The sequence below is a fragment of the Opisthocomus hoazin genome, chromosome 1 (genome assembly GCF_030867145.1).
Source record: "Opisthocomus hoazin isolate bOpiHoa1 chromosome 1, bOpiHoa1.hap1, whole genome shotgun sequence".
In the NCBI taxonomy this organism is placed as follows: domain Eukaryota; kingdom Metazoa; phylum Chordata; class Aves; order Opisthocomiformes; family Opisthocomidae; genus Opisthocomus; species Opisthocomus hoazin.
Window position 1 is genome coordinate 151,912,909 of NC_134414.1, and position 27,575 is coordinate 151,940,483.

The 27,575-nt window shown below is 48.1% G+C and overlaps 1 protein-coding gene across 1 annotated transcript; it reads right to left on the reverse strand.

The window, feature by feature from the left end:
• Positions 1 to 11,002: 11,002 nt before the first annotated feature.
• Positions 11,003 to 27,046, reverse strand: NOBOX (NOBOX oogenesis homeobox). Its single transcript, XM_075418637.1, has 12 exons — positions 26,894 to 27,046; positions 26,784 to 26,805; positions 26,137 to 26,232; positions 25,633 to 25,740; positions 24,744 to 25,439; positions 24,231 to 24,337; positions 23,552 to 23,670; positions 22,561 to 22,694; positions 14,679 to 14,949; positions 13,753 to 14,099; positions 11,624 to 11,971; positions 11,003 to 11,061 (listed from the first exon to the last, which is right to left on the reverse strand). The coding sequence occupies exons 1-12, from the start codon at positions 27,044 to 27,046 to the stop codon at positions 11,036 to 11,038; spliced, it is 2,427 nt and encodes an 808-aa protein (XP_075274752.1). The 3' UTR covers positions 11,003 to 11,035.
• Positions 27,047 to 27,575: the final 529 nt, after the last annotated feature.

A 27,575-nucleotide genomic window follows, 5' to 3' on the forward strand; every position in this document is an offset into this window, starting at 1 on the left:
GCAGGCAGCGACGGAGCTGGAGGCACTCCTCCAAAATCCCAGGGGATGCCCCTAGCCACCGTAACCCGGAGTGGGTGAGTAGGGGCTGAGGGTGCTACATTCTCCTTCCGCCCCCACTCCTCTTTCTGGCATCATTTTAAAATAAAGCAATATCAGCCATCTCCCGTGTTGGCCAGAAGCAGTGCGGAAAGTTTCTCCTCCCAGGTGTCCTTCTACTGCGACCTGGAGCAGGATGATGGCAGCGCAGAGGACAAGGTCAGGCTTGCATCAGGGGAAACGCAGCTGAAGACAGGGGCTGGGAAACCAAGGGAAGGGAGAAAAACTAGGGATGGAGGAGAGGGTCAAGTGCTAGAAGAGGAGTGGGGAAGGCAAATGCAGAGCGCAGGTAGAAGGAGGTATAAGGATAAAGATGAGCATGAACAACAAGATGTAGGATCTTCCAAGAACAGGTAATCGCCTGGACAAGGTTCTGTGCAGCCTGATGTAGGTGACCCTGCTTCGGCAGGGGGGTTGGACTGGGTGACCCACAGAGGTCCCTTCCAACCCTGAACATTCTGTGATTCTGTGTAATATCTGGGAGAAATTGCAACGGCCCAGGTACGCAGGAGATCAGACTAGAAGATATAAAGGGCTCTTCTAGCTCGTAACGCTGGCACTACAAAAGGGTCTGTCGGCTGGCTCTTTGGCTTGAACGATGAAATTGGAGACTCCAACCTTCTTATGATCATTATGTGGCAGTATGACCCCACACCACCAACTGTAGCTTTTTCCCTTTATTTAGCAACAACACAAAAAAGAGCGATGAATGACATTAAGACTGCAATCTCAGGTGATGCTGGTGTGAAGAGCATGGAGGAAACCTCCAATTCATGTGCGCACGCGTTGCGATACAGATCTGCAAGATCTGTCCTTCCCTTCTGGCAGGAGCTTGGAGGCTCTACTGAACAATTCAAGGAGCTCAGGGAAGAGAAAGAACGATCTTGCGATGAAGCTACATTGGTGTCATCTGGCTTCAGGCCCAAAGCGGTGCGGGGCATGCCACACAGTCAGGCTCTTTCTATATTTCTCATTTTCTGAGCTTCCTAAGTAGAGTATTTCTAGTGCTGCTGGGGTGCTGGGCCCACACGGCAACAGCTGAAGTCTGTAAGAGCCATGGACTACAAAACCTTGCACCTCCTGGAGAACTCTGCCTCTGTTCTCTCCGTCCATACCCAGTACCTGTGTCTGAACTTCAACACGTTGGTGCCTGAGCTCCCAAGCAGTAAAGCGAGGCTGCAGAAGAGAACTGTAACGATGCCTCCTGTTCCTGCAGGGTGTTCAGTGAGCGCTTTCATGCTTGTGGGACACTGGCAAACAAGACTGATGAGCAGCATCAAAGACCCACCTGGACAAGGTCCTGTGCAGCCTGCTCTGGGTGACCCTGCTTCGGCAGGAGCGTTGGGCTAGATGACCCACAGAGGTCCCTTCCAACCCCGAACATTCTGCGATTCTGCGATTCTGCCACGTGGAAACTATTAACTACTCAGTGAGGAGTTAAGATTACATGAAGGAAATATGGCCCCAGTCACACACTGGCTGAAAAGACTGAAAAAATCCAAATTACTACCTACCTACTCACTGGCTGAGACAGAGGCTCTGAGCTAAAAATAGTCTTTAATTACAAGATCACATATGCATAGGCACATAAAAATTGTGCCTTCTTAGCAGCATTTCCTAATTTTTGAATGCTCAGCTCTATTAACTGAAATAATTTCCTGCAGTTTTTTTTGAGGTGAAACATTTACCCTCTTTAAAGTGCTGTTCTACCCCCAAAAATGTGACTGCGCTCGGCCCTGTTGCTGCTGCCTGTCGCTGGGCGCACATCAGCCGCGCTCTGTGTAACATCTCCAGCTCGGGTGTTGTTTTCTGCCTGCCAGCCCTGTTCCAAGCAGGATATTTTCCATTTTGTACTCAATTGCCAGTAAAAAGGTCCTGGCGAATTCCACGCGTGCCTCTGCACCCTCTCCAGATAGCAGCTCCTTTTTATGTTACTGAAACTATGCTGTGGCTCATTTTCTGCAAATACCTTCGAGGGCAAAAGGTTCTCCTGAACGAGGAACTTCATTTAGTGGATGATGTGTGGGCCAAGAGGGCCTCACTCATTTTCCCCTGGCTAGGTTGGGTTTTGCAGAGCCAATATGTTAAACAGAAACCATTCTTATTTTAGCATTTTATTCGGCAGCGTCACATTTATACAGTCACTTTACAGAGCAGAAGAGGGAGTTCCCTCTCCTCCTCCTCCTTTTTTTTATTTTAATTATTTTTTCTGTGCTCACAGTCCCTCAGCCTGCGCGGGATGGAGGGAGGGCATTGCTCTAGACCGTGTCCAGCACACTTATTTACCACGAGCGTTGCCCGTGGGAGGAATCTTACCCACCAGACTGGAACCTGCTGAGGCTCCACAGCAAACGCTCCTAAAAGCAGCTTTCACTATGGCCAAGCCTGCTGAACCAGCCACGGCCAAAAACCAGCGAAAGGATGGCTTTACATCCCTCTAGGACCTGGCGACCTTCCGGGAAGCACCTCTCACCTCCTTGGTTTTTGCAGATACGATCACCTTCACAGAATCACAGAATGGTCGGGGTTGGAAGGGACCTCTGTGGGTCATCCAGTCCAACCCCCCTGCCGAAGCAGGGTCACCTACAGCAGGCTGCACAGGACCGTGTCCAGGCGGGTCTTGAATATCTCCAGAGAAGGAGACTCCACAACCTCCCTGGGCAGCCTGGGCCAGGGCTCCGTCACCCTCACAGGGAATAAGTTCTTCCTCATGTTCAGCTGGAACTTCCTCTGCTTCAGTTTGTGCCCGTTGCCCCTTGTCCTGTCGCTGGGCACCACTGGAAAGAGTCTGGCCCCATTCTCCTGACACCCACCCTTCAGATATTTAGAAGCATTTATTAGGTCCCCTCTCAGCCTTCTCTTCTTCAGGCTGAACAAACCCAGCTCCCTCAGTCTGTCCTCGTAGGAGAGATGGCCTCCTACGTAGGAGAGCGTAGCCCTCCGCTGGATTCTGTCCAGTAGCTCCTCATCTTTCTTGAACTGGGGAGCCCAGAACTGGACACAGTACTCCAGATGAGGCCTCACCAGGGCAGTGTAGAGGGGAAGGAGAACCTCCCTTGACCTACTGGCCACACTCCTCCTAATGCATCCCAGGATCCCATTGGCCTTCTTGGCAGCCAGGGCACACTGCTGGCTCATGGTTAACCTGTCAGCACTCCCAGGTCCCTCTCCGCAGAGCTGCTCTCCAGCAGGTCCACCCCAAGCCTGTACTGGTGCATGGGGTTGTTCCTCCCCAGGTGCAGGACCCTGCACTTGCCCTTGTTGAACCTCATCAGGTTCCTCTCTGCCCAACTCTCCAGCCTGTCCAGGTCTCGCTGAATGGCAGCACAGCCTTCTGGTGTATCCACCACACCTCCCAGTTTGGTGTCATCAGCAAACTTGCTGAGGGTACATTCTAACTCTTCATCCAGGTCATTGATGAAGAAGTTGAACAAGACTGGGCCCAGTACTGACCCCTGAGGGACACCACTAGTTACCGGCCTGCAACTAGACTCAGTGCTGCTGACGACAACCCTCTGTTTCCTCTCGGAACACCAGCGATAGCGCTGGAGACCCTCTGCTCTCCGCCATCTAGCAACCTCTCGCAGCAGAACGGTGCTGTGGTGTCTGTCTATATCTCCCATGGAGCCCACACCTATGCCTCCAGGCTGCACGCCCCGTCCACCCAGCCTGGCCGGCTCAGGCGTATTCCTGCGGATATCACTCCCTCTCCCTGGCACGTAGAGGCTCTGCTGCGGGAGCAGCCCAGCGCCGCGGGGCGAGCCCCCCCCGGAGGGAGCCCGGGAGATGGGGATTCCCTTTCCATTTCCACCCTTTGTGGAGTCAAAGTTTGAAACAGTGGTTTAAATCAGTGGAATGACTCAGTAAAGCAGCTCCGGCAGGGTGGAGAGCCTAGTTTGGGGGAAAAAAAAAAAAACAAAAACAAAAAAGGAAGGAAAAAAAAAGGCAATGATTTTTGTTTTATGATACATTGGCTGCCATTTAGTCATCTGTACACAAAGGGCTTTTCTTCCTGAGCCGTTAACGAGATGAATCAGCGGAGAGCGTGCCTCCAGATGGAGCGGGCAGCGTTGCTCCGGTGTCACACCTCGCCTGGGCTCCGCGGCCCACGTATTCCTCCATGGGTCCCGGAGCCTCACGCAGACAGGAGGCTGCTTTGCGGAACGGGAGGTTGCTGTAAAAATAGACCGTGACTCTTCCGCAGGAAACGGGCGGACAGAAATTATGGGAAACGTATTCAGGGGCAGCTTTCGGTGCTGCAAACCGAGCGAGCGTAAACAACCCGGCCGGCAAAACAGGCTGCCGGCGCGGTGGGATGGCGGGCGGCAGGAGCGGTGTGGTTTTGCTGAGCCCTGGCAGGTAGAGCTGGCTGGGACGCTCCCCGGTAGACGGGCTCCAGGCACCCCATCACCCCACGCACGGAGCCCGGACTCGGCGTGGGGACCCCCTCTCAATAAGGGTCTCCCAGTAATCTTCATTTTGATTCCTTCATCCTCAAGAGAGGCTCAAACTAAGCAGGAGCCCAGAAGCTGTCGGCTTACATGGAGGGCTCCCGCGGCGTCGGCAGGTCTGGAATTCGACGGTGAGCTCAGAGGATGGGCGCGAAACACCTCAGCCTGCCGATCCCGGCATGAAAATCCAAAAGAGAGGTTAAAAGCGGTGGCTGGCAGCCTCCTGCCCCCACCTCGCCCTCCTGCCAGCGCGGGCTGCCGTTGGGTAGCCCGAAGCCCACGGGTCGTCCACGGAGGGAAAGCTGCAGGGGCTTGGCGGGGACCCGAGATGCCGGGGCTGCGGCACCGGCACCTGGGGTGTTGCTGGACACAAACACGTTTACGACGAGCCGGAGCTGTTCGTGGGCTCGATTCCCATCGTCACCTGAGCGCGGTCACACAACGTGCCTTTTGACATCTGTTTCTCCTCCCCTCGTTCTTGTTATTCTCTCCCCTCGTCGCTCTCTTTCTTCTCCGACCTCTTCCCACCAATGTTTCTGCACTCCTCGGAGATTATAGGCTCTCAAAACGAGAGGCTCCCGCCACTCCTGATCACCACCCATCACCATGCTTTGATTTTACGACAGCTTCTGGAGCCCTATGAGGTGCAAAGAGCCTGGGCAGAAATGGTGGGTGCCAGGCCCCCGCCGAGCGCCCCGGCCGGTAGCTGTGACCCCACGCCTGGACATGCAGGGCTCTGGCATGCCCAGGGGAAGGCAGGGGAAGAGAAAAAAATAAAATAAAAAAAAAAATTAAAGTTATAGAAAAATACTAAAGAGGATTAAAAAAACCCAAGACGTATCATCAGTTCTGAAGGTATGATTATCATTAAGCTAAATGAGGTATCACCGGTGTTTCCATGCTCGTCAGCATTTAGCGATGAAGAAGCACGGCACTGTCAGATAATGGATTTGGTTTTGGGCTTGGTTTTTTAATGTGTTGTTCTCAGGCTTAGCACAGCAACATGAAGAAAAATCAATATTTACCATTCAGCAATAGATTATTTTCTCATGCTACTTGGAGCAATCTTCATATTAAGCAACGCAAAAAATATCTTGGGAATTTCAGCTGCTAAATTGAATATCTGTTGATATTTTCTAATGTATCCCGCTTTACAGAAGCTAAGAAGCCTATAAGAAAAGATTTCTCTTTTTGACTAAAACAGACGAGTTTGTTCATGAGGTTTTATATGCTCTCACCACATGAAACAGGACTTGTTTGTAGAAAATAACGTTTACTTGCGGGCTAAGGCACATAGGAAAAGGTTAATATACCAAATTTACCCATTTGTACATCAGCTATTTAGAAGTAGCAGAAGGTTAACAATTTAATGATGTTAAAATATAGTAATATAGAGGATAGATACGTGCATGTGAGTGTGCGCGCGTGTACTCTTCAGCTGAACAGCCATGCTTTGAGTAACTGGGCAAAACCTTACGGTCGCGTTCCTTCTGTGGGAACGGGCTTGTGGCAATGTCCTCGCTCTCATTTCCAGCCTTACAATGATGGCACTGAAGCAGTCCAATACAAATACATCCACACTTTCCACCTCGTAAAAACTCTTCATTAATTAAGAAAAAAACTGTCCTGGTTTTGGCTGGCATAGAGTTAATTTTCTCCCCAGTAGCTGCTGTGGTTTGGATTTAGTAAGAGAAGAATGTTGATAATACACTGATGTTTTTAGTTTTTGATAGGAAATCAAGGACTTTTTTTTCATGTTCAGCGAATGAGCAGGAGTACGAGAGCTGGGAGGGAGCACAGCCAGGCAGCTAACCCAAGCTGGCAAGCAGAAATTTTCCGTACCATAGACATCATGCTCAGTACCTAAATGGGGGTTGGCCAGCGGTCAGCAACTCTTCCACAAGGTCTGTGAGTTCTGTGATGGCTGCTCGGGGACTGGCTGCGCGGTCGGTTGGCAGGCAGTGAAAAAAAATGTATCGTGTATAGCTTGTTTTGTGTATTCTATTATTATTATTATTATTCCTTCCTTTGTTGTCTTATTAAACTGCCTTTACCTCAGCCCACGAGTTTTACTGTTTGTCCATTCTCCTCCCCATCCCGCTGGGGGCCGGGAGGAGCGAGTGAGCGGCTGCGTGGTCCTCGTTGCTGGCTGCCGGGTTAAACCGTGACAGAGCCACAGTAACACCTGACTACACACACGGCTGTATCCACTTGCTCCGTCTGACTTGCTTCGAAATTCTGACTGCTTGGCTTGGCGCTTCCAGGTAAAGCCACAATACAGGGGCAAAACAATTCTTCACTTCGCAAGAGGAGATGCAACAGTCGGAAAGCCATGGCATTTTGAAGTTTGATCCTGCCACCCTAGCAAAGTGAGCCTTCTCAAGACTTAATGTGCAAAGGAAACACCTAATAAAAGCACACAGGGGCCTAAACCCAAAGTGTCTGTGCAAGACTTACCTAATTCCACTGAAAGTAAGTTGCAGCAGGGAAAATAGTGCCAGGAGACCAAGGAGCGATGGGATTCCAGGATAGCGGTGCGGTGTGTGCTGCAGGTATGGCGTGTTAAAAGGGATAGGGGAGTCTGGTCAGCGGCAAAAGGAGAGCCCTCCCATTGAGTCACGAGGTTCTGAGCAGACCCCCTTGCGTTCTAAACTCTCTCTCAGAGGAGAGTCTAGGTGCAGCTGGATCTACTCCTAGTCCCAGACTTGGTCAACGGTTTATGTCTAAAGGGTTAAGCGTGTAGCCACTTCTCAGATTCAACTTGCCTGCCAGAGCCCCTCCAAGGACTTTCACTGAAACAGTTTCGCAAAGTTGCAACAACAGGTAATTTATTCAAGCGACAGTTATCACAGGATCGGGATTGCCGTTGATAAATTCACTGTCTACCAAAGTTGAGCTCAAGGTAACGGTTTAGCGCTTTAGTTAACAATGTGTTCCCGGGGACACTTCTGACAAAGTCAGAGGCACGACTCTTATCAAAAAGGCGTCCCTTCTTGGGAGAGGAAAAGAAGTTCAGGCCCGTCGACGCGTCCATCAGGTAAGGTTCTCGCTTGGCTCTTCCTCCCAAAGAGAGTTTTCAAGTGCCTGATTTTATGTTTGGAAAATCTTTTTGTGAGGTGGGACTAAGTCAATTATTGTGTATTGATTGACTCTTGGCATGGAATGTCGTGTTGTCAGAAGCGGGACTCGGCAATTTGACAGGTCTTCGGAGCGGACATCTTGGTGTGCGCTTCCAGGGGCCATCTGTTCTTTATCCGAAGCAATCTCTGGCTGCGCGGCCTCCGCGGCGCCCCACAGATCACTTGGTTCCCAGTGATGGGCTGTCCCCCCTTACTCCTGTCTGAGCAGATGAGCACAAGTCAATTGCTCCCTTTGTTAACTCTTCAGCTCTTGGCACCTCGGTCCGAGCATGTCTCTTGCCTTGCTTTGACAAGTCCAGCAAGGCCATCGAGTACAAGTTATAACAGCCAGGCTCACAGAAATACCGAGGACTCTCCACCGTGGTGGGCAGACATTCTTTTTGCCCGATGCTGCCACTGGCAGAAGCAGCGACAGCCCTGGACCTGTGGAGTAGACTGACCTTGGTTTAGCTCCAGCGACGTCACTGGAAGCCCAGAAGGGATGAGTCTGGCCACCTGGGTACTCTCAAGCACCCACTCCTTCCTCCAGCTGTTCACAGGGATATGAAAGAAATCTCAGTTCAAAACTTCAAGCCCCACAGAACCTGGCAAATTGAAGGTACAAGCGTGGAAATGAATCAAACTATTCCACTCAAACCATTCCTGGAGAAGCCTACATTTTATCCAAAGGCCTGAACACAAAAGATTTGCCATTGCAAAAGTTCGACTGTGCTCGTTCAATCACCAAACCTTTTGAGACTCTATCACACAGCACTCAGTGATGCTGAATGTACAAATGGCATTTTTACTGGAAATGTCATGGGCAGAATATGTCAGCTGGCTGCACGACTGTGCCACCAAACAACATCCAGAGGCATACTTCTGAAAACAAAAGTTTCTCAAAAAACACCCCAAATTCTTTTTTTTCTTTACTGAAAGAGAGGGGGCAGGTAGGGCTGGAGCAGCTGCCGTTCTGTTGGTTTTGTCCTTTTGATCTCCTGGAAGGGTTGGTTTTGGATCCAGGCAACATTCATAGCCCCAGCTGAGCAGAATTCTGCTGTCGTCACCACTGACAGTTTTCAGAGCACATTTGTAATTGCAATGAAAACTCCTATTCACACTTCCTGGAAATATTGGTTTAGGCTGTTCAGCTGCGGCTGAGTGAAACGAGCGTGAACCAATGCACATTCCCCACCGGTTCTCAGCCTGTTACGGACAGCAAGAAACTTTTACTCTAGGAAATGAAAATTCCAGAATCTCTACGCAAAGCTGTAGATTCGGGATATAAATCTGGCCGTGATTACACTGCTTAACTTCAGCAGTCTTCAGCCACTGCCAGACATAAACCAGTGTTCTAAAAGACACAAGAAAAAGGAGAGGGGCAGCAGCATTCAGCCCGTGCCAGGCACTCTTTATGAACAGAGTAAGGAGAAGTTGAAACAAAAGACCTGATGGCACTTGATGCTTACAAAGATCTCAAGGATGGGTGTCAGGAGGACGGGGCCAAACTCTTTTCAGTGGAGCCCAGCAACAGGACAAGGGGCAATGGGCACAAACTGAAGCAGAGGAAGTTCCATCTGAACATGAGGAAGAACTTCTTCCCTCTGAGGGTGACGGAGCCCTGGAACAGGCTGCCCAGGGAGGTTGTGGAGTCTCCTTCTCTGGAGATATTCAAGCCCCACCTGGACAAGGTCTTCTGCAGCCTCCTCTGGGTGACCCTGCTTGGGCAGGGGGGTTGGACTGGGTGACCCACAGAGGTCCCTTCCAACCCCTACCATGCTGTGATTCTGTGATTGATTTCACCAGGTACAAGAGGGGCACCCAGATCACTGCAAAGATAAAAATTATTCAGGCCTTGCCTCTGTCCAAGAGACAGCGGAAAGACTCCGGGTTAAACACCGGCAGTATCAAAGGAAATGCACTCCCGGTTTCCTACGGCACAACGGTCTTTCCTCCCAGGGACCCAGTGACACCCCAACAGACGTTTTAGCCATCCATTTTACATGTTCCGTGCATTCAGGTGATCAAAGCTCGTTTGGGACTGCAGCCATTCATTTCTGTACCAGAGCAAACAGTCTGGTCGCTGCTGCCCGATTTCAGCGACGTATTTTATCTGTCTCCCAGGCTGACAGTGCCAGGCAAAGCAGAAGCCAAGACTATCAGGCCAAGACCGCTCGCTCTACCAAACGAACGCTGCGAGCACTGCGGCGCGATCTTCCCACAGCCAGAGCCGAGGAACGCGAGAGAAAAGCCACGGTTATGAAACGCCGTATGGGACCGGACTGCAACACATCCTGACAGGACGCGGGCGAGGCGCGCCCACAGCAACCACCCGCGGTTCCTGCTAACTGAAAAAGACAGGAGAGAACTTAACCCCTTTTGAAATAACCGAGCCCCCTCAGCAGTAAGCTGTTGGGTCAGCCCCAGGGACGACGACCAAGTATCTCAGGAATGTGGTACCCACCAAATATTTATCAGGTAATTTGTAACAAATTTTGAACAATACAATCCTCAGGCCTTGGAACCCATACACAATTGACGGAGCCCTGGCACAGGCTGCCCAGGGAGGTGGTGGAGTCTCCTTCTCTGGAGATATTCAAGACCCGCCTGGACAAGGTCCTGTGCAGCCTGCTGTAGGTGACCCTGCTTCGGCAGGGGGTTGGAATAGATGACCCACAGAGGTCCCTTCCAACCCCGAACGTTCTGTGATTCTGTGAAATAGGATGCTAAAGCAATTAATAACTGACAGAGATCCGGTCACGCTGCTGGCATTTATAGTTACAGTCTTGCTGCCATTTATATTTATAGTTTTATAGTGAAAATTTTGTTTGAAAAAAAAGTAATTCAAGGCTAGCAAGCACTAAACCACTGGTGGACTTCCCATGCCACTTCTTGCGCTATCTGAAGTCCCTAAAATTAGCTGCAGTCGCTGGAGTTCCTCCCCCTGCTTTGCACAAGTCTTGTTCTTCCTGGGCTCGCTTCCCACGTATTCCAAGATAGCAGCCACACCTTCTGACTCCTGCACGGTCTGGGATTTCCACCTACCCCTGGGACCCTGCTGCCTGTATCAGCTCTTTGCTGTCCGTGAGCTCCCCAAAATCAGAATTTATTAAGAAGAATAAAGTCAGGAGATTTGCAAAAAACACAGACCAGAAGATTTATTGATTGAAATTTCCCTGCTTCTTTCTTCAGCGGGAGAATAATCATGGCAATAACAAAAAAAAAAAATACAACCCAAAAAAAGAAACAAAACAGTGCTTGTGTTGCAAATATTATTATTCTTGTCTCTCTTTTTGTCTCTTCTTATTTCGCAGAGTTTAAAATGGTAATGTTTCCTCTTCCTTTGTTTTTTTTCCTCAGAGTGCAGCATCACTCATTAGTTTCTTCTGTAATATCTGAAGAAAAAACAGAGTCATAAGAAAATGTGTCACAGAATAACTTGAATTTTTTCAAATGTTTTATATTCCAAAATTAGACACACACCCCCAAACAATATTTAAGGCACGTGACACCTTTTCAACAAATCTAGAGCAAGGTAATTTTGTTTCCAAAATAAAAGTCTGAAAATGGAAATCCAAACAGAAAGCTCTCCCTTCCCTGTCCTCTCTTCTTGCTCAAGAACTTCTGCCTTGAAGAGAGCTGTACACACCTCTGGAAATCTTAGAAATAATCAGTCCCGTGTAGCCAGTCAGCTCACAACAAACAACGTCTGACAGAGGACAGAACTTTGCTGCCTATTTGACTGACCTGTAAAAGTCCCCATTTCTAAAAACAGATGAATCGAAGAACTAGATATAGGATAATTGGGAGTTGTCTTGGACAGCAACCCAGAAAAAGAAAGTTCCATTCCCATTCATGCCACATTCTGCACCCAGAGGAGCTACTGCTGTCTTGGAACTCTTTGCTTATCCCCCCCTTCTCCATAAAAAAAAAAAAATCAGCTGGCCTTTCAGTTACCAACAAAAGTCTCTCCTCTCTTGCTGCTACTCCCTACTTCCTCTCTTTCAGCAAGCGATGTCAGCTCTGGCTCTCTTCGGTGGTTCTGGTACGAGCTCTGGTCTGGTGGTGTCACTCCCTTCTGCTTTCCAGCAGGTGGCACGGATCCCAGCGTTGTTCCATTGGGCACTTGGAGAAAATACGGCGAGGAGGGCAGGCGAGGCGGCTGAGCGTAGGAAATCTGCTCTGTGAAGTACTGCCCTCCCGCTGCGCTAGAAAATGGCAATCGTGAGTGCAACTGGTTCGAGAACGGGGCTCCCTGCACGTAGAAATCGTTCCAGGGGACAGCCTGATGGGCAGTGATGCCTGCTGAGGAAGCAGCAAGGAAGAAAAGGCAGAATAATGAAAATAAGGACAGGAGGAATAAAACCATATATATGTAAAAATGCGTATCTCGTGCTTCAGAGAGCATGCAGCATTACAGTTCTGCCTCAGTGGTTGCTGCCACAGAGCAGACATCACACACGGACGAAGGCAAACTTTGTTGTTTACATCCCAGTGTATTTATCGAGAACATAGTTATTAGGAGGAAAAACTTCGGAAGTTCATAGCACTGTTGTAATCTAAAAAATATGACGTCACTTCAGCACAGACCTTGAGTATATGTAATGATACTAGAGACACCTCCCCCCTCAGTTTTTTTTCCTCCAATCCTGTTTTCCAGCTTAGCTCTGCAAAATGTAAGCTGGATGCTTAATCTTCACTTTCACGTATTAAAGCTGCAATCCAGGAAGCAGGGTTCTTTTTAAATTGGTATCTAGAATCCAGCTAAACTGCTGCCTCGCTCACATGCTGAAGGACGGGTTATGGGCATGTCTACACTGACAGATTGGTTCCCTCCCCACTGCACTTCTGGAAGCCCAGGCCTTGGTCATCCACATTGCCTAATAGCCATAGGATCCCCTCCTGGAACACAAGTATGGAATAAGAGACCACCAGCTCTGCCTTTGTTCCTTCAACAATCCTCCAACTCTGTCAGCCCCAACGAGGCTTTACACATCCCCAAGGTGAGCAACCCACACTCCTGGCATCACGCTACAAAAACATTAATTTGGGGCGCTGGGACACGGCCCTCTCACTATGTCTGGCACTTCAAACTGAAAAACCACAGAAAATAACAATGAATGCCTTACAACCAGAGAGGAGAACCAGGCCAAGTGTGCTAGGTAGCACGGGTGCTGCCAGCCCCTTCTGGGGAACGTCGGCCGTGAACAGTGCGAACGTGAGCCAGCTCGCACCCACCGGCCCGCGAGTCAGACTTCTCTCCCTGACAAGGTCCACGAAAACGGTACAAAGCCAGGAGCAGCACCTGTGGTCTGAAACCTCTGTTCTCTAATTTTGTGGTAAGAACAGAGCTGTACTTTTTGGACTACTGAGCTTAATTTAACAAACCTGACAGTCCAAACAAATAAACTGCAGTGGTTTAGCTTTTGGTTGTACTTGGGCTTGAACAACTTCGAGATACAAATCCCTGACACAAAACAAGGAGGCCAACAATGCCGTTTTCACCCAGTTATTTTTTAGAAAACTATGCTGAAGCGCTTTGTGTTGCAAATTCATGTCAGACAAAGAAAAAGAAAGAAGTTATAGTCATAGTCTGTTTGCCCCTCTCTCTACCTTCTTCTGCATGACCCTAAGATACACAACTTTCCTTCAGAATGGTTTCTGCAGAAGCCCAGCAGTCAGAAGCCTGTTTCTTCCTGCTGTCTCCGACCATTCCACCTGCTGTGGCACCTTTTCTCTTTGCAGCCTCGACCCCCACCCGCGTACAACTGCAGGCATGTGAGTTTGCAGAAGTTAGCTCTCCATTCCAGACAAAACCGTTGCACTACCTGACATATTCACACAGTAACGCTCCCTCCGACGCGCAGCCTAGTAACTTTTGATTCCAATTAATGGGTCAGCACTTTAAAAGAAGATACACAGAGATTAAAAAAAAAGATGGGCAGCACATCTATATTTGTGCACGTGTATGCGCATTCCTTCTTTCTGTCACCGTCATCTGTAAAACCACCGGTCACCCTGAACATCCCAGGGTATCGTTTAGTCACTCCAGAGGAGCGGGATGCCCAAAGATTTCAGGAATTTACCCAAGTTTCCGCTGGGCTGCTGGAACAAGACGTGTCCCCCGCCGTGGCTTTGTGCGTAGCCTTGAGTGGCTCCTGCTGTCCCGTAGCTTCCGACTCCACCGTCGCCAGGCAAGGCCAGGAAAGCTGCGTGGGACTCGGTGGGTGTCGTGGGAGTGAGGCGGACACTGGGGAGCACGCTGTTGGCCAGGTGACCTGGCAGGTGGTGGAACTGGGAGAGCTGGTGCTGCTGGGGATATTGGGGCAGCTGGTAAAATCCATCCTGGCAGCTGTACTGACAGTAAGGGGTCTCTAGGCTGCCCGCCGACTCCAGCTGCTCAGGGTAACTGCAGGAAACCGGTGAACTCAAGCTGCAGAGAGCAAGGAGAGAGGCAATTCAGAGATTAAAGTAGAGGCCACAGCTACAGCAAACTGTACAATAAACAGTTGTTGTACCTTCCCCTTGACAGCTGTCCCAACCCCGATCCAACTCCAACCCTCTCTCCCAAATGCCAGGCACAGGACAAGGGCAACAGAAACCACCCGAGCCAAGCGGCTTTTGCAGCAGGATTCTCTAGCGATGCGCGTCAGCGGGGATTACCTTTCCTTCAGTTCTTCCCACTCTCCAAAGCACAGCCCAACGCTTCAAACCTCCTCTCTCGAGGATTCCTTTTCACTGTGCTTCTGAACCCCACTTTCACTTGACAGGTAATCGCTTCTGAAAGCGCTCTGATTAAAGGTATCGCTTCTCTGACAGCAGGTGCCCTGTCCTACTATGCACTTTGTAGGTTTTTTCATATTCCATTTGAAGGACATTCTCACTCCCTAGTCTAACTTCTCACTTATGCTCCCACCTATTCCTCATCCCACGTCCCACTCTCACCCTCCCAAGGCTTCTCCCAGGGTTCACCTCTTTCACCTCCCTCAAAGACAGCCTCATCTGTTCCTACCCTTGATTCTGGACGCTGTAAGCGAAGGCCTCCCTGGAGCCATTTTCCTGACTGGACAAGCTGCATTCACTGCTGGGAGTGTCCAGCATCAAGGGGACAATATGACTCTGGGGGTTGAAGGACAGACCAAGGGGTAGGCTGGCCCTGCGGATGGGCGGCGGGCTGGGAAGACTAGGGAAGCACTCCATCCTGCTGGAGCTGAAGCTGAGCTGGGGCAACGCCTTTGTCTGAACTGCTGCGCAAGGTGCCACCGCTCCTGCCACCGAAGAGACTGTGAATAAAAAAGAGAGACTGTTATGGCATGCTGTCATACTGAGAATTAAAAGGAGCAAGCAGAGGGGATGACAAGAGTGGCAGGACAAAAAAGCAAGATGCTGGTGAAAGAGTGGAGGTTAACTGATGGGAATACAAGTAAACAAGTACCAGCATTGCTGCTGGGAAGCAAAAGGGAGTAGCAGCAAGCTCTCTAGAACACAGAATGTTGTTTATTGGTTAAATAAAATTACCTTCATGGTTTCAGTCTCTGCACCCTGGATTTATTCAGCTCTCAAAAAGGCAGCCAAATGAAGCAAAGTACTTCCTGGAAAAAAAGCCAGGAGCAATCCCCCAGCCATCTTCCATCTCTAGTGTCCTCTGGGAAGAGTGGGCTGCACAGATTACTCTTTTGAAAAACGTTAACTGTCGTTTGAAAGAAACAAAAACGTGCCTTTAGAGATCCACTGCCTAGGCCATTTTTTAACCAAATTTTCACTCCTGGTTTGGCCTCTGATGAGTCACGCCAAAAAAAAAAAAAAAAAAAAAAAAAAGCAGAGATGTCAGCTGAAGAACGTTGGGAAAAAAAACAAAAACTAGGAGATGGAAAAGGAAATCAACACCATTTGGTTGCTAGAATCTTGTTTGGTGACCTGTTTCCGCAGCCACTGCTGGAAAAGCAGAGAGGAACAGTTTCCTACAGAACAGCCTCTGTGGAAAGAGGACAATATGGGAAATGCAAAGGTCAGAATCATGCATGCCAGTGATCCAGAGTAATATGTATACACAGAAGTTCAAGAAGCTTGCACATGGTGCAAGAGAACAAGACTCTCTTTTATGATGCCAACTATCAAATGATTGCTCTCTTGAGAAGTGTAACCATCAGGTGTGCATGAAACAATTCGAAACGATTTTTCAAGTCTAGCTAGGCTGAACTAGTGCATGGATAAGGCAGATACGAGAGCACATCACTGACTGTTCAGGTAAAGCTGGTCTGCTCCCACACACTGTAAAGCCTTCAGGGGAAGCCAGCAGCATGGATAGCTCACAGCTGCACACACACAGTAACATCAGATTGCAGTCATACGGAGCAACATCAAATGCACTCCACCAGGTGTGAATTAAAGGCCTCAAACATAAAACCTAAACATACAGCTGCCACAGCAAGCATGAGCCACCATCAGAGAATTTTGGTATGCGTGCCCAGAGAGCTGATAAGGAGATTCCACCTCAACACCTTGCATCACCCTTTCTCAGATTCCCAGTGTGCTGTGCCATTGTGCCTGTCTTACTGCATCTTCCCACATTCCATTTTTTTCAGACTCTGCACCTACGGAAAGAGGGAGTCCTGCTGTTTCAATGAAAACTTGAACAGCCCCGATTTTGGGCTCATTTAGAAAACTAGAGCAAAATTGAGGATGGCATCTCTAAAGCATTCACATGCCCAGACAATTCTCAGTGGTTTATTTTTTCTGTCTGAACATACCAGTTCTATATGTCAGGCAGCATCTACCATGTACCCGTCACGTTCCTGTTTTGGGACACAGCATGCATCTAGCCCCATACCACAAAGCACTAATCAAGACAACGTGTGGTTTCCTCAAAAGTCAAAATGACTTGGCCAGAAATGAAGCTAAAGATCTCTTCTAGGTTTATTTTAAACCTTCATTTGCACTGGTTCTCCTGACCATTCTGTCCCAGAACGTAGCAGTTCACACAAACAGTATGGAACAGCAGCCATGTGGGGCATAATTTACCTGCAAAACAGTCTATATCCTCATAAAGCTTCAGTTCACTGATGACAGTAGGATTAGCTATTCTGCAGATGGCCTGAGTCTTGCTCAGGATGAATCACAGAATGGTCGGGGTTGGAAGGGACCTCTGTGGGTCACCCAGTCCAACCCCCCTGCCGAAGCAGGGTCACCTACAGCAGGCTGCACAGGACCTTGTCCAGGCGGGTCTTGAATATCTCCAGAGAAGGAGACTCCACAGCCCAACAAATCACTTCTAAACCCACTTTCACACCTACCAAGAATTAAGATCGATTTTTTGAAATATTTGCAACACTTAGTGCAGACGATCTTTGTGGATCACGGCAACAGGACCCACAGGCAATGCGATCGTGAGGACAGCACACTCGGCCTCCAAAGAGCTGGTTCAGCCTTTTCTGAAGTCTCCTCTACTTCTCAGTCCTTTCAAAGAAATACACTGAATTTGTATCTTCTGAATAAAGCCACAAATGCAGTAACAATAAACAATTCCCAAAGAAGCAGTATCTGCTAAATCTGAGACTGTATTTACAGCAGATTCCAGTATCCTGTTCAATGATGAATTCCGATCACTGGCTTGAGATAATACTTACATTTTATACTTCTGCTGCTCTTCCTTACACCGATGTAGAGAGAGATATCCTCAGAAGGCTTTCCAGTGAACATGGGAATGTAACAGTAGGATTTTTCATTTATCACTTCCACTATTTCTGGGTTTTCAGTCCATGAGACAACCTTGGGAATTTTTGGTGAGCAATTTAATAATTTGCAGCTTCAGATCTCTGAACCGGTCCTGGCGCTGCACTTGTCTTAACTCAGGAACGGCTATTCCAACTCTTCAGCTACACAGCTGTCTTCCCCCTGCTACAGCTGCTTCCTCAACATCCTAGTAGAGTCAAGAGACTCATTCTTTCATACAAATAGCTTCCAATGCATGGGAAAGAGTCTTAAATTACCAAAAATGGATGTATATATTTCTGTCGGGATGACTGTGATTTCAGTCTTTCACCAGTCTTGAAGGAGACTGAGGCCTATTCTAGAGAGGTGTCCGTGAACTTACAACAGGGCATGGTTTCAACTGTGGTTTCAGCTGTGAAAACATGGTTTTTCAAATGTTCTAGGAAGCTGCTTTCACTGTTGCTAACAGACGAGATCCCATGCACAAGATCTGTTACCCGAGTGGCACCCATCTGCGCTGGAGCCCTTCCCCTTGACATCAGCCACACATGACTTGCTTAGTCAAGCACTTATTTCGTTGACTCCAAAAGGCCTTGGCATGAGATGCCTGCGACGATTCAGGCAGTTAACTATGCAGCTGCTTGCAGACTGGGAGGCCAGAGACCATGATTGTAACTTCAGCAAGGCCGGCGTTGGGCACAATGCAGCTGATGGTGTTTCCAGGCTGAGCAACCAGTCTAACCTCAGATGGTTTCCTTGCTAGGGCTGCTAGCATCGAGCATCAAGTCAAGAGTTCAGCAAAAGGCTCTATTACTAAGAGTCTCTAACGTCACCCGCTACCCAACCCAGTTTCTTTTAATGAAATATGCCTGTGTAATTGCAGCATTTACTGGAACATCAAAGGCCATCGCAAAGCTTTTCATAGATACATCCTCTTCCTGAAATTATGAGAAAACACATTTCTCTTGTAAACAACATCTTGAAAGTCGAGAAAATATTAATCGAATTTAGGAGCAACGGCGTTCTTTATTTAATGGACTGAAGATCAGTAAGCCAACTTCATTCTCCAACTGCACTGCTTTGGGAAGCATGTCAGTCTGATCCTCTTCTGGATTTTCAGCACTTCAGTACCTCCTTGTTTAAGAGCTATGACTCTCGCTTGCTGTGTCAGCTACACATCATCAGCTTTAAAGTAATTTGTTCACAAGCCCAAATACTATAAGTGAAATCATTAGATTAGATGCTTGCCATTTATTTACTGTTCTTTGACAGATTGTATCCAACTTCATCCAATTGCTCCCAAGACTTCCATTACAATCCCACCTCTGCCACTGAATAACCATCTTGCTATGTGCACAAGAGCTACCTGCATGTGCTGGGCTCCTGACCTGTCCTCAGCAAGGCAGCCATATGAAACAAAGTGTTCCGTCTGAACATGAGGAAGAACTTCGTCACTCTGAAGGGTGACAGAGCCCTGGAACAGGCTGCCCAGGGAGGTAGTGGAGTCTCCTTCTCTGGAAATATTAAAGACCCTCCTGGACAAGGTCCTGTGCAGCCTGCTCTGGGTGACCCTGCTTCGGCAGGGGGGTTGGACTGGGTGACCCCCAGAGGTCCCTTCCAACCCCGACCATTCTGTGATTCTGTGAAAGTGTTTCCTGCAAGAGCACCAGCGGGGTAGAAAAATCTCCTCCCACAGATCAGAGACATAAAAAGTAACTTTTCTTTCTAAAGGATCAGCTCTAAAGAAAACATAAACCAATTGTTTTAAGTCAATGAAGCACAGATATCTATCCACAATAAACCTCAGAAAACCAAGAAAAACTTCAAATAACTGCAAATGTCAAAAGCAAACCCCTCCATTATTTTAAAGCTATCTGTCTAGCAAAAGCAATAAAAAAAAAATAAAAAATTCTAAGATCAAACCAAGCTCAAGACTGAATTTTTGAAGGACAAAAGGCTCTTACGGCAAGTAGTGTGGCTAATCAGAAGCCATAACTGTCAGCAAGGTAAAATACATCTCAGATACAACTTACTGGCATTTTTATTCAGCTTGTTTGGAAAACTGTGCTGAACAGTGGGACATAAAAAAAGGAACCCACAAACCAACAGACAGTCCGAACTACTGGCTAGAACAAGGAAAAACAATGGCAAAGGCAGCACTGAACACTCTCCGAAGGTGTCAGGTAACAGATCGTACTGTTCTCATCCACTTCAGTCATTTGCTTGTCCTGCTGAAGGTGATCACTCTGCTACCAAGCACCTGGAGAGCCACTCCATCAGGCCTCTGGGTACAGCTGCACCATCACGCAGAGGTCACACCTCATTTCGCTGAAACCTGCCACCAGCTGTCTCCACAAGGGCCACTTCTACGAAGCAATTCGTTTTGCCTTGTAAATTGCTGACCTTTTGTATTCTTTTGTTCCTTCTTTTATTTTGCTTCTGTTACTTTGGATTTTATCCTATCCAAGTTTTATCTCCTTTGCTTTCTGAAATATTTCAATAAATAGGTGGACCCTGGATGGCCCTATTTATTGGCAAGCTTTTCTCTGCACAAGGAGGCTGAATGAATTCGAAAGTCACACTGTCTTTCATTTTTCTTCCATTTCATTTTCTGCTTTCGTTCTTAAAAAGTCTGCCTATGCAATGCTAGATAACAAAAAAGCAAGTTTCATTCCCTGTGGCAGTGGTACCCCGCATCTAGTAAGGCAAAACTGCGACTGAAGCTTCTCCTGCAGTTGTGCCATGCAGATCTCTCTTCCATGAGGACTCTCTGCACCTAGAAACAGTCTTTTCCCTCGAGGGAACGCTAGTACATCTCTACTCTGCCCAGGCACCAGTTTTCCCATGACTTGTAGGAACACAGTTTTTCAAGACTTCCACCTTCTGTCAAATTTTATTAGAATTAAACAAATTTGGAGGGCAGGGTGGGTTTCAGAAACAAAGAGAGTGTGTGGCCCATTACAGATGTCATCTTCCTCCCTCCCCTCAGGAAACCAGGTTAAAAACCAATCATCAGACATCACAGTCTGTGGGCATTAGCAAAGCATGTGTCTTTCCTCCAAAGTGATTTAGAAAAGGTACTTTTTTTTTTTTTCCAAACAGAACTGTATCTGGAAAGTATTTACCAGCTTTAGATGACACAAATAGATTTCATTACTTCTTGCCCAGCACGATTTAAAGAGAACAAGGGGAAGCTTGTTCGCGCACACAGATGTAGCAGAATGAACTACATTCCCATCTTCACACGTCCTTAACACTGAAGATAGCAGGGTTTCAGATAAGCAAAGGAAGCATGTGTTTCATAAAAGCTACGTGCATACACAGTAAATGCAACAGGTGGCCGTCAGCAGCAAGTTCAAAGGATTCAAGGAGTAAAAACCCAGCCAACTTTATCACTCATTTTCTCACATACCCACTCTCAAGGGCACTCACTTGCCCTTTTTCTTCCTTACACCTTGTACAAAGAATTCAGATGAGACCTTTCTTTCCTATCAGAAAGATGTTTTCGTGTTGTCCACACGGAGGACTGCATCCCAGTGTGCAGATTCCCCACAAAGAAATGTCTCAGTACAGGCAGGTGACAAGATCACATCCCCGAATGAAACTGCATTTCTCTGACAAATATATTCTCTCTTGACTAAACAGCATGCCTGCAGATGTACTTTAGGAACCAGGAGAGTTCTGAATACAAATGTAGAAATATGAGGATGTTTGGTTTGTTTCTCTTAAGTGAATTATTTTGTAAAATCTCGGTCTTTATCTAATCAAATACAGGACTCAACAGACTGAACAACTTCAACATTCTGGGAAGCAGCGAATTATTCAAACACTTTGACCATATTTACTCTGCTGCAAGAAGAAGTGGAAAAACTGGAACTAACTGAATTACAGTCATATTGGTTAAACAGCTCACAAAACTGACAGAAGTCATCCTTGCCTTGAGACTACGACAGGCAAATTTACCCAACAGAAGTGCTAAACTACGGTATCAAGAAAGTATCTCAATTAAGTACTTCTAGCATATGTATCTATGTATCAGTATTCTAAGCTTATTGATACAATCTTACAGTTGCTTTCTGCAGTGCCAACACACTTATAAGGTATCAGCACTATTAAAAATACATTAAAGTCTCCGGGTCATTATTAGAAAATGACTTGCACAGAACTGCCCTTAATACTGATAACCTTTTATATTTAGAATACAGCGAGGGGGCAGAAATGATGGGATGAAATTCAAAAGAATGAATTACACTGGGAAGCAGGAAAATACACGCAACGGTACCACATGTCAGCACATCTGTTGCTTGGGGTACCCGTCCCTAAGGAAGCGGTGAAGGCCTCATCACTTCGGAAATATTTATAAGTCGTGCCAACTTGAAAACGTACGCACAGATAGGAAATGCTTTAGGGAACATTCCTGCCTGTAGGGAATGCTCTGATACTCTGCACATGAACACACAATTGAACAACTCCTCTCCTTCTGGTTGCCATCGATCTCTGATGTCTAAATGCATGTTGGATAGAAACCTGGTCCAGCAGCACACCCCGCCGACCTTCACCAACACTGCAACGGCAATTCAGCTGCACGCTTATGCAGTCACCCAGCCTCCCTCCCTCCAGGTCTGGCACGAAACGGAAAATTGCACTGGCTGGAGAAGTCAAGGAACATCCTCTGGAGATGTAAAGGTACCTGAGGGAAGCTCTACAACCCCGACAGTTTATACAATGCACTTTCCTCACACAGCTCACCTGACTACAGGTTGCAGCCAGAACCTTACAGTCTAAACCAGGCTATGGGATGTGTACATCTGCCGTGAAAAGCGTAATAACCAGGGTATCACTTTCATCATCCTCCAGAGAAGCAGTACCAGTGTCAACAGCTATTACAGAAGAATGCCCCAATCACGTATCCTTACGCAGTCCTGTTCAGGAGTCCTTGCTGGCCTGTGCTAGGACATGACTGAGGACTGCAGACGTGGCTCCGGCGTTAGCACGGAGGCACCACCGTGCTGGTACATAGCTGGTAGACACTTGTTTAGCAGAGAGCTGTTAAACCTGGTGTCACTTTCTGGACTGATGGCGTAGGACTCTCACAGGACCTTCCTTAAAGTGTTTGGGAACCTACCAGCACCACCAGCTAACGCTGCAGCCATGGAAAATACTTGTGCTGACAGGGGTCTTACCTGAGGAGGAGGCAAGCGGTGCAGGATGTCCGCTGAGCAGGCTGGAGTAGCTCCCAGCTGTCGTGTCTACACCCAGCACGGCAGACTGGTCGTGAGTGCTGTCGGGCAGTGGAGGCCCGGGCAGAAGAGGTGCCCTGGAGGTACACAGAAAGGGTATGAGCATGGACCAGAGGATGAGACAAGACATTACGATAAAGCATACGCTCTTCCAACTATCCTACAATGGGCAAATGTGAGTGCAAGGGACACTATCACCAGTCTCTGGGGAAGCAGCCCCAGGTCTCCAGTGTGGCAAGGACAGGCAGCAGGGACAGTGCAATGAAATCAGTCAGAGGTGGTCTCCAACTTCTTGCTTAACTTTTCGCTTTTTGTTCCGTTTTCTTCACAGGAAGACTCTCACTCCAGATTGCCATAAATACGTCCCTGCGGAGACTAATTTCTTCCCTCTCCCTTGAAAGACCATCTATCCTCTCACATACACCTTTCTCCTGCCCCTCAACAAACGTCCCCTGCTCACCTATGAAAGGTGCTAGCTTGTGTTTCTTCAAAGAAGCCCATGACTTTGTAAGAGTGACCTAAGCAAGCGATGCTTGCACTGCCAGGTGAAAATCCATGGAAATGGAAAGTGATGGTGGGAGAGGGACTGGGATAAAAGAATTTCCAAGTGCACACGAAGCACCTGGCCAACGCATTCACAGAAACTAAAAACGAAGGGGTGATTCCACAGGCCTTTCTACCTCATCCCTTGCTCTCTACGTGACTTCAGCCAGAGCAATTTCAACAGGTTTATTTCAAAACAGTGCTACACGTTAATCAACAGTGCTTTTAAGAGGGTCTGCTACAATTTGCCCAGAAATCTGACAGGCTACCGAGGTCCGACTCAATGGTCAGCTCTCTATAGCTTAAATGGAAAGGGGAAATGGCAAAGTGAAATATTTAACTTATTAGGCATCTGTTATGGAGAAATGAGAAAACAGAGTAAGTCCCTCACCCATAACCCTCTGACCCCAAGGGGACCGACAGAGTTGACGATGTTGAATATTTTTTGCTGTCTTTCACGCTCAACTTCTCTGATTTCCGCCACTTTGCCCTGCGATTCTGAAACCAGACCTGAAAAATGGAAAGAAAGGATGCATTCAGAGAGACAGCCATCTATGCATGGGGACACAGGCAACAAAACAGCAATGACTGCCTCCACACATCACCAGGTGAGGCCAGAAACCTTGCTTCCAGAGAAAGGGACCTCAAGAAACCTTTCTTCCAGAGAATCTGCAAGATCCATTGCAAACAGAAAGAGAAGAATAACAGCAGAAAGATACCCCCCAATACCAGTTTACTTTGTTGCCCGTGATCTTTGAGATAAAATAGATTAACTCCAATCTCCTCAGCCTCTTCTGCCTACCCATTACGTGTCTCATCTTAGGAAGTGGGAAGAGATGGAGTACGCAAACGCAGACTCCATTGCTATTGTGGGTGGAGCAGCTGGTTGTACAGTGTCCATCTCTGTGAGCTCTCTTCCTTCTCTTGTTACCAGCACCAGTTGCAGCTATCCCGTTGCCCAGAAGCCCCTCTTTCCTTCCTACTCCATCTCCTCTTCCCTGCCCCAGTCCCTCTCTGTCAACTTTCTGCACAGAACCCACAGTCAGCACTGTTACCCACACAGGTGTTACCATGATACGCTGTGGCGTTACACCAACCACAGCCGCAATCTCCTTCCTCTTCTCGTTGTCGGGGTAGTGGTCTTCCTGGAACATCTTCTCCAACTCTTCTAGCTGCTCTAGAAATGATGCATTGTTCAAAGAGAGAGAGATGGGGAGCATGCAATACGAAAACAAACAAAAAAACCCCCACAAAAAATCAAAAGAAGTAAGACAGGCGAAAACCAAAAACAGAACATTTTTTACTATACTTCAAAATGCATGAACATAAAAGATTTTTTTTTAAAGTAAACCACAAAAATCGTCTTCCACAGTAAAACAAAGAGCATCACTAGCAATGCTTCAAACATAAGGCACTGGGGAACAGTTATCTGAAGAAGTCTTCACACATCTAATAGTGTAGAAGGCACTGCAATACCAGTCAGAGCAGCTCAGCACCGCCGTGCTGTGCCTTTGGTACGGTGAACACCAGCACCGCTGGCACCACACGTGTCACTGTCTGCCAGCGGGTTCCCCGGTATCTACCTGCACTATAGAAGGTGCGTGACTTCTTCCTGACCGGTGGCAGAAATTCTGGATCCTCAAGCGATTCTTTTTTCCCCTTGGTCCCATCATGGCTACTTCTGGATTCCAGAACTGAAGACCCCTTGCAGGACTGCTGAGCTGCAGCGTTGGCTGAAGCGCATTTGGATGATCGGCGAGTAGCTGGGCCACACACATCCTGCCTGCAGAGCTCTGCAGGGATTCCACTCGATGCTTTCTCAGCGCACATTCCACTTCTGTCGTTGCTTTTTTTCTTCTTTGCCTCCTTCTCAATCCCATCAGAGTAACAGCTCTCGCACTGTTCGCGTGACCCTGAGTGACCTGTGGGCTCCTGTGCAAGTGCCACCACAGAAAGTGGGGGCACAGCCTTCACATCGTTGAGGAAATCCGACAGCCGCCCACACACCGAGGCGAGGTCGAGCTGGCCGTCACGGGCCGCTGAGCCTTGGGAAGTCGACCCAGTTGCCTGCAGGGTGCAATATCTTCCATCTTCCTCCACCTTCTTCACAGGGCTGATCCCACCTTCTGTTCCCAAAGTATCCTCAGCTCCCTCCTGTGCAGGTGTGCTTTGGTATGCAGGTAGCACGCTGCTCGCTGTACTGTGCCCACCGACAGCATCAGCATCCACCACAAAGCGCTCCGTAGTCAGCGATGTGCCCTCCTCCTCGTCCTGACACTCTACAAGTAAAAAAAAAATTAAAAACAACACCCCCCCACACAGACATACACATCATCTAAGCCAGATGTGCCTGGATGTCGTGAGAAAAAGGGTGTGCCTGGGTAGGAAGTTTCAGTTATGGGAGAGGGAAAACACCACACCATGGAACCCAACAGTGAAAAGATCTAAAGAGTTCAAAGGAAAGACTGTCACCAGGACAGGGCGCTGCCAGGAAAGCAGCAGCGAAGAAAGCGATGTGGTTGTTATGGAGATACTCAAACATCTGAGATGAGAAAAGCCTCATTTCGAGAGCGAAGATGCCTGCGGAACCAACCAGCTGTAAACTACGGGAAGAACGAATTCCCGACACAGAGAACAAAGGGAAGGTCGTGTATTAAAAATAAAAGTGGGAAAACAGCAGTGGGGATAGCGAAGGTCCTTGGAATAAGGAACAGAACAAAAATCAGTGACTTATCAAGACGCTGAGTGTCACCGTATTCACATAAGCAAAAGAAAAATACAAGCAAAATTCTGGTCTACTGTGTCAGCAGTGATTATATGGCAAAGGCTACCACTTCTTGACTTACAGAGATTTCTGCTTCCATCATACTCAAGCTGACCAAGCAAAAAAAACAATTAATTGTACAAACTTCTAACCACTGCCTTAAATTTGTTTTCTGCAGCTTCAGCCACAACACTTATGAATAACAGACTTACAAGATAGGTAAAGAAATAGCTGGCTCCGGGCAAAAATAGGTGAGGAAGTCTGACCAAGTTCAACAAAAAGCACAAACTGCATTACGGTAAGAGAGACTGAATAGTAGAAGAGAGGTCAGAAAGAAGACAGCACAAGAAGGAATTAAAATAGGCAACAGAATAATAAAGAAGCATTATACTTTCCCAGCAGAGATACACATTTCCAAAACAAGAAAACCCGCTGATCGTCTCAGAACATGTGAGTCTGTGTAATTTCTGCTACTTAAAAAAACAAAAAAAAAGGAAAAAAAAAATTACTTAAGATTAGAAAGTGGAGTAATAAAACCAAATCCATCTATCTGCCTCTGTCTGGAAAGAGGAAAGTTTGAGCAGATTGTTGGCAGCACTTCAGCTGCACATGCCTACAGAGAAACGTGGTTGTTTATTTCGGGGGGGGGGTGGGAGAGATCGAAAATCATTTCATTTCTACTTTTGATATGTATTAGTGCAATGCCAGAATAAAGGACTTGCTTTCTGCCTCACTGTTTCTTTCTTGAACAACTGTTAATTAAGAAGGAACCCCACAACACCAGTCAGATGGGAGGATCATCATGGAAGTACGAGGGGACGCCAGGCTGCTCCCAAGACCTTCTAATTTGCCTTTTTACCCGACTGAGAGAACTGAATTAGCTGCAGGGCAAAGAGACAGAAGCAGGAAACTACGCAACTATAATAATTTGATCTTGTTAAGCAGCAACAGTTTCCACTGCCGTTAAACGAGATGAAATATCCTGCCGGGGAGGGTCAAGAACCGAGCCAGGCAGAAGCCGGCCGTGTTCTGTACAACCCCTTTTTCCACCACCCTCGCTGCCTCTGAGCTCCTCTCGCTCGTTATGTGAAAGAGCCAATATTTCCACGTCTCGTCCACCATGTCACCCACCCTCTGCCTCACACCAGGAACAGCGTTCTCAGCGCAGCGCTTCGACGGAGGAGGCTTTGGACTTGTCTTTCCTTCCGTGCAAACACCACCAAAACGCGTTTCGGAGCCCCGTCCGGGCACCTCGCCTCTGCGGCGGAGAGGCCAGCGCTCGGGAGTCTGAGATCACCGACGGGAAGGTTCCTCTGAGAAAAGGGAAATCGCCGTCTCCGCTTCTGAACACGCAGCCAAGGCCTGGCAACAACCTGGCACCGCCAAAGCGCAGACCCGAGAGGAAAACCCAGTTCGGGGAGCAGGGGAGGCCTTCGCGGTGACACCTCGGGAGCTGCCAGCCCGGTCACCCACGGCCCAGGTGATGAGAGACCCGGCCGAACCCCGCTGTCAGCCAGAGGCGACCTGGAACAGGCGGGACCTTCACCCCAGACCAGGAGGAGGAGGAGGAAAACCGGGCAGCGGGTGCCGGCAGCCCAGAAACCCCGCGCCGACGGGCCGGGCCATGAGGGGAGACAGCGGCTCCGCGGAG

Coding starts and splice junctions, on each gene's coding strand:
- NOBOX (XM_075418637.1), bottom strand. CDS start 27,046: ATGGTGGACGAGACGTGGAAATATTGGCTCTTTCACATAACGAGCGAG. Junction 25,440..25,632: donor CCTGGCAGCGCCCTGTCCTG/GTGACAGTCTTT, acceptor TTTTACTTGTAG/AGTGTCAGGACGAGGAGGAG. Junction 14,100..14,678: donor TACAGCGTCCAGAATCAAGG/GTAGGAACAGAT, acceptor TGCTCTCTGCAG/CTTGAGTTCACCGGTTTCCT.